The sequence below is a fragment of the Salvelinus sp. IW2-2015 genome, linkage group LG20, assembly GCF_002910315.2.
Source record: "Salvelinus sp. IW2-2015 linkage group LG20, ASM291031v2, whole genome shotgun sequence".
Lineage (NCBI taxonomy): Eukaryota > Metazoa > Chordata > Actinopteri > Salmoniformes > Salmonidae > Salvelinus > Salvelinus sp. IW2-2015.
This window is the reverse complement of record NC_036860.1, coordinates 6,627,816-6,634,372: the sequence shown is the minus strand read 5'-3', so window position 1 is coordinate 6,634,372 and position 6,557 is coordinate 6,627,816. Positions and strand designations below refer to the sequence as shown.

The window sequence follows — 6,557 nt, the reverse complement described above, 5'->3', positions numbered from 1 at the left end:
GGGCCCTCTCTCTTTCCCCATGACATCCAGAGAAACAGACACAGGCCAGCCTTACCTAGTTTAACATTTCCAAACAATGATCGATTTGTTTGAAGAAAAATATGACGAGATATCCCAGGCAGGACCAATGTCCTACTATCCAATTAGCTGAGAAAATATCGAGCCCAAACTGTTGTATTTGCCACAATAGCGCTTATCTGGTCTCGGCATACAGTAAACAGAAGAGAGGAAAAGGAAACTGCTGAAACTAAAGCATCTGGTTCACAGGATGACAGGGGCCATCAGGCCAAGTACGCTTCGTCTGAGTAAACAGTGTCACTGCTAATTTATGATATCGCCAAATGCACAGACACATGCAAGCACAACAGCTTTAACAACAGAGCTCCCTGTTTCACTGTGGTTTATTTTATTACCCGTCGTCTTCTTAATGGGAGCCAGGCGGAGGGCGAACGTACGCTGTGTCTGTGTCTCAGGCACGTCTGGTTAACATCAGACTGAGACTGTTCATAATGAATGGATCAGACCAGCACTGATCCCTTCCTCAATTGGGCCTGATACCAGGGTCCTCAACCCTATCAGGACCTGGACCCGTCAGGGACTTCATCAGCAGACTATAGTGTAACCCAGCCAGTTGGAGCAGGCCAAGGGGATGAGTAGTCCTGGCTCTCCTCCTAGGCTCCATGCCTTGGCCTTGTAGGACCCTTAGATTTAGACATAGACTGATGTTAATGTGGGATGTCTAGAGTGGAGAAGTGGCTCTTGATGTGGGAGTTATTGGAAATGACTGTTTGAACACAACATCCAGGCAACACACACATATATATATATATATATTAGCTCTGAACCATATTCTCATACCCCATAATCTTGCTATTCACATTGGACATCTAATCCCAAACTAAAGCACTGCCACTTCCCCCTTTCCATATCACTCTGTCAGTTACCTTCATGGTTTCATGCACATCGACCCCAGATCCCTCCCTACCTATCCTTCCTCCTCCTCACCTTTGCATGGTGCAGTGTTCAAACAAACCAGTGACACTCGTTTGACTCATTCTGCTATTTTTTCAGAGATGATGGGTTTATTTCTGCTGAGCAGGGAGACACTGCATGTCCTCTCCTCCATTCCTCCCCCTCTCATGGGCCTCAGGGGCGGGCTAATGTAAGTTAGGCCCAGGGCAACAGATCAGCTAGGGGGCCGGTCCTGTTTGTACACATAGCATGGGAGGTTGTTGCACTCATAACTACAGCCGCTCTGGTCGAAGTCATCATAGGGACTGGGATCAGGAGGGGTGGGTGAGTGGAGACTGTGGTCAGAGGGAGTTGGATCTTTGTGGTTAAAGTAATTGATCGTATCAGTATTGTTATGATTGCTATTGGTGTTATTCCTCTTTTCTACAGTGTACTGCTCTTCCTGTCAGCGGGGGTTGCCGCCGGGGTCTTCTCTTTTTAGCCTCCCTGATTGGACGAGGCACGCTGCTTCCTGGCGATGGGCTCCAGTGGTTGGTTATATAGGGGCGTAGGGTTGGCCTACAGGGAGCGTCCAGGTCTCCAGTCTCCATCATGTTGCGACAGCTGCTCCAGGACCAGGAGTAGGTGGTGAAGGTTTTGGGGAAGTCCTTCCGGCTGTGGAGGACACAGTAACACTGAAGGGAGCCCCAGGAGTTCCACATGTCCCTGCGCTTCAGCTGGTTCAGGTCCTTCAGGTACTCCTTCAGACTTGATTTAGACTGGACAGACAGAGACAGAGAGAACTTCAATGTTCGACTGGCTGCATCAATATTGTCATACATTCAGTTCAAATCCCATCTTACCTTCTGTTTTATCCGGTTGATCTCATTGTAAGTGAGGTGGTCCCTCTCCTTCATGGACATGTTCACCTTCATCTTCACAGGCGTGATCATCTCCATTTTCTCCATCCCAGGGTGCTTGATTGACAGCTGGTACAAATACAAGAAGATCAGCCACATATTTCCGCTGCCTTTCTATATTTCTCACATAATTCAATATGTGAAAATGTTTTTCGAAAATTACTTGTCTGATGCGATCCTCGATCTCAGCGGTCTTCCAGGTCTTGACAGACTTCATGCGGCCCATTTTGGCCCTCTGTGCAGGGTTCAGGGACATGCGCCGGGGGTCCCAGGAGGTGTAGGCCACGTTCATGCTGGGACGCCTCAAGTACGGGCTGTCTTTCTCCTTCTGGCTCTGGGCAATTGTCTCTGCACATCAAATCAACAGCAGTCCCTCATCACTCCTCTGCCAATCAATATAAATTTGACTAGGAGAGTATGAAAGCTGAAGCAGTTCAATATGAATATAGGGAGGAGGGAGAAAGGAGTACTGTGTGTGCTGGGTGTTATCATGTGTTAGCTCACCCACTGGCTGGATGTACTTGAGGAGCTGCTTGCTCTTCAGGCCTATGAGATGAGCTCCCTTGGTGTAGTAGTTGAGAACACGGTCCCCGTCCTCCCTGTCTGGTCGCACGGCCCGCCGGATCAGCCTCGGAGTCTTTTTATGGTAGTACCTGGTCAGAGGTAGGGGACAGTCAAATATGGCTGACACAGCTGACCACAAGAATGTATTATTTCTGTGTAAACAGATAACGTTTATTTAAAATTCATAAGATACTGCAATGAAAAGTTGTCTCTTTGTTTTTCCCTGAAAACGTCTTGTTAACCTTACATGATCTCTGACGACATCCAGTGAGTACACACTCATGTATAGCTTCACATGATGTCGGTCGGCTATTCATATACGAGAAGAAAGTAGCATGACTTAGAATGGCTTACTGTACTATCGCTCTTGTAGTACCACTGGACAGGATACCAGCAGCCAGCATCTTGGTCAGGGTCTTGTAAAACACTGTCTCACACACCTCAACAGACTGGGATGGGTCTGCTCCTTCAGCTCAGAAAGGAGTGAGAGGTAAAGCGATGTAGTGAGAGAGAGAGGAAAGTAAGCACCATCTTAAAACAGTCTCACAAACGCTATGGCAGCTCTGTGAGTCGTACGTTCATATTTCCATGTGAATCCAGATATGTTTAGTGAAGGCAACATCTTAGTCGGGGATCTTCACCTTTCACACACTTGGAGAAGCGCTGGCTGTCCGCCATCACATGCAGGAAATCTTGAAACCCCACCTCTCCGTCCTCTGAAGCCAAGAAACAAAAACAGCCAGTGAGCCAGCCTGTCAACTCATGTCAACTAAGGGAATGTGTATGGCTGCACCCCAAATGGCAACCTATAGTGCACTACTTTTGACCAGAGCCCTAGATGGGTACAAATGTCACGCACTATATATGGAACAGGGGGCCATTTGGGACACAAACAATTGTTATGTATTCTGTTCTAACATGTTTATAATGGAAAGCACGTTATTATATTTTGGGGTAATTCCAGATACTGAGGCAGAAACATACTGTCGTCGTGAGCCTTCTGCAGGGTTTTCTTCACCTCCTCTGGGCTGATACTGATCCCCACTCTGTCCAGCGTGGACGCCAGGCCCTCCTCATTGATAGAGCCATCGCTGTTCTTTGCAAACTGCTCAAAGACCTCTTTGAAGGCTACATGTGGTAGAATAGACAATAGATATGACTGTTGCTCATAACATAGGAACATCACTTCAAAATAAATGTACAATAGAAGATCATCATAAATTAATTAATAAAAACATGTGTTTTGTATTGGTAGGTAGTATTAGTTGACAATATAAGACAGGCTAACAGTATGCATGCTACTTACCATCAGACTGGGCATCGATCTGGGGATCGTCCGGCACCATATTTGCCAGGTCTTCAATACGAGCAATGCCGCTACAGGTAAACAGGTACAAGCAGATAGTGGTGTTAGGGAATAACAGTGACAGTTGTGGGGAATAGAACAGGTATGAATGGTAAGTATGGAGCAGAGGGTAGGTACTGACAGTGAGTTTAGGAACTCATCCAGGTGCTCTGTGTGGATGGTGCTGTCTGGCATCTTCTGGTTCAGCTTCTGGTACTCCTCATATGAGATGGAGCCCCTCTGCTGTGGAATCGGCGGGAGTTTAACCAGGGCAGCTTTATCTGGCTTTGGCATTGGCTGGTTGGGCCTTTGCTGCAGCTCATCACAGGGAATGATGCCACTCCTCTTGGTGATATGCCTGGGTTTGAATCGCTCCAACTCTGGCATCTGTCGGTTAGGCCATTGCTGGAGATTCTCACAGCGGATGGTTCCAATTCTCTTGGTGACTTCTCTAGCTTTGAGTCTGTCTGAATCTGTCATGGCTTGGTTGAGTCTGCGCTGGATGTCGTAGGAGAGGCGCGCCCTCCTCCTGCTATAGTCCCTGCCTCTGCCTTGCTCTGCTCCATGGAAGGACCCTTTTCTCAGGGGTTCTTTGGCTATTGGCGGGATGTTATCTTCTTTCTGTTTACCTAGTTTGGTCTTGCGGACGTCTTTGACTTTGCCCTGGACTTTGTTATCTTCTTCACTTGGATTGGGCCGTGACCAGCTGAACTTGGGTATGGCCGGTAGGTTTTTCTGCATGACCTTAGCTCCAACACCAATCTCCTCTGGGATACCGGCCACCCTCACAGACTTATGTGCCTTTTCTGCCTTGGCAGAAAGCTTCATGCTGGGCCGTTCATTCTGAGTGAGAAGGGGGTTGGTGGTGGTCACAGCCACGGCTGTCGTGGTGAAGAGGAATGGGAACTTGACCCTCTTCCTGCCGCTGTCAATGTTATCTGGGGACGTAGATCCCTCTGCCCCTCTGCAACTCTTATTAGTGCCAGTGGGTGGGGAGTGCTGCGGTGAGTTATTATGGATAATTCCTTGCGAGCTGCGGAGAGCTTTGCCCTCTGCCGAAGACTGCATGACTGCCCCCTGGCGGACTTCAGCGTTAGCTCGCTCTGACTCCGGACTGGACCTGTCATCAGAGCTAAAAAAAAAACATGTTTTTCAACCACTCCACAAATTTCTTGTTAACAAACTATAGTTTTGGCAAGTCGGTTAGGACATCTACTTTGTGCATGAAACAAGTCATTTTTCCAACAATTGTTTACAGACAGATTATTTCATTTATAATTCACTCTATCACAGTATAAATCGGTTTCAAAATCCTTATAGTAAGCAAACCAGACGGCACCAATTTACGGATAGCAAGGCACACTCTCCAACACTCAGACATAATTTACAAACAAGCAGTGTTTAATGAGTCCATCAGATCAGAAGCACTAGGGATGACCAGGCAGTGTTCTCTTGATAAGTGTGTAAATTAGACCATTTTCCTGTCCTGCTAAGCATTCAAAATGTAACGAGTAGTTTTGGGTGTTAGAAAAATGTATGGAGGTAAAAACACATTATTTTCTTAGGAATGTGTGAAGTAAAAAATTGTCAAAAATATACAGTTGAAGTCGGAAGTTTACATACAACTTAGCCAAATTATTTTAACTCAGTTTCACAATTCCTGACATTTAATCCTAGTAAACATTCCCCGTCCTTAGGTCAGTTAGGGATCACCACTTTATTTTAAGAATGTGAAATGTCAGAATAATAGTAGAGAGAATGATTAATTTCAGCTTTTATTTCTTTTCAATCACATTCCCAGTTGGTCAAAAGTTTACAAAATACTCAATTAATGTTTGGTAGCATTGCCTTTAAATTGTTTAACTTGGGTCAAACGTTTCGGGTAGCCTTCCACAATAAGTTGGGTGATTTTGGCCCATTCCTCCTGACAGAAGCTGGTGGAACTGAGTCAGGTTTGTAGGCCTCCTTGCTTGCACGCACGTTTTCAGTTCTGCCACAAATGTCTATAGGGTGAGGTCAGGGCTTTGTGATGGCCACTCCAATACCTTGACTTTGTTGTCCTTAAGCCATTTTGCCACAACTTTGGAAGTATTCTTGGGGTCATTGTCCATTTGGAAGACCCATTTGCGACCAAGCTTTAACTTCCTGACTGATGTCTTGAGATGCTGCTTCAATATATCCACATAAATTTTCCTCCCTCATGATGCCATCTATTTTTGTGAAGTGCACCAGTCCTACTGCAGCAAAGCACCACCACAACATGATGCTGCCACCCTCGTGCTTCACGGTTGGGATGGTTTTTCTCGGCTTGCAAGCTCCCCCTTTTCCTCCAACATAACAATGGTCATTATAGCCAAACAGTTCTATTTTTGTTTCATCAGACCAGAGGACATTTCTTCCAAAAGTACGATCTTTGTCCCCATATGCAGTTGCAAACCGTATAGTCTGGCTTTTTATGGCTGTTTTGGAGCAGTGGCTTCTTCCTTGCTGAGCGGGCCTTTCAGGTTATGTCGATATAGGACTCGTTTTACTGTGGGATATAGATACTTTTGTACCTGTTTCCTCCAGCTTCTTCACAAGGTCCTTTGCTGTTGTTCTGGGATGATTTGCACTTTTTCGCACCAAAGTACGTTCATCTCTAGGAGACAGAACGCGTTCTCCTTCCTGAGCGGTATGACAGCTACGTGGTCCCATATGGTGTTATACTTGCGTACTATTGTTTGTACAAGATGAATGTGGTACCTTCAGGCATTTGTAAAATCTCTCCTTCTTTTTGT

The 6,557-nt window shown here is 46.1% G+C and overlaps 1 protein-coding gene across 1 annotated transcript; it reads right to left on the bottom strand.

The window, feature by feature from the left end:
- Positions 1-382: 382 nt before the first annotated feature.
- Positions 383-4,848, bottom strand: LOC111981375 (EF-hand calcium-binding domain-containing protein 3-like). The gene is made up of 9 exons (XM_024012606.2): positions 3,923-4,848; positions 3,742-3,812; positions 3,420-3,563; positions 3,077-3,151; positions 2,790-2,901; positions 2,376-2,524; positions 2,035-2,219; positions 1,815-1,940; positions 383-1,730 (listed from the first exon to the last, which is right to left on the bottom strand). The coding sequence occupies exons 1-9, from the start codon at positions 4,846-4,848 to the stop codon at positions 1,383-1,385; spliced, it is 2,136 nt and encodes a 711-aa protein (XP_023868374.1). The 3' UTR covers positions 383-1,382.
- Between the last annotated feature and the right edge of the window lie 1,709 nt (positions 4,849-6,557).

Excerpts from the sequence above, each read along its gene's own strand:
- LOC111981375 (XM_024012606.2), bottom strand. The coding sequence starts at position 4,848 with ATGCAGTCTTCGGCAGAGGGCAAAGCTCTCCGCAGCTCGCAAGGAATT. Across the intron at positions 1,941-2,034 it reads TCGAGGATCGCATCAGACAA|CTGTCAATCAAGCACCCTGG; the intron begins GTAATTTTCGAA and ends TATTTGTACCAG. Across the intron at positions 1,731-1,814 it reads TCAACCGGATAAAACAGAAG|TCTAAATCAAGTCTGAAGGA; the intron begins GTAAGATGGGAT and ends CTGTCTGTCCAG.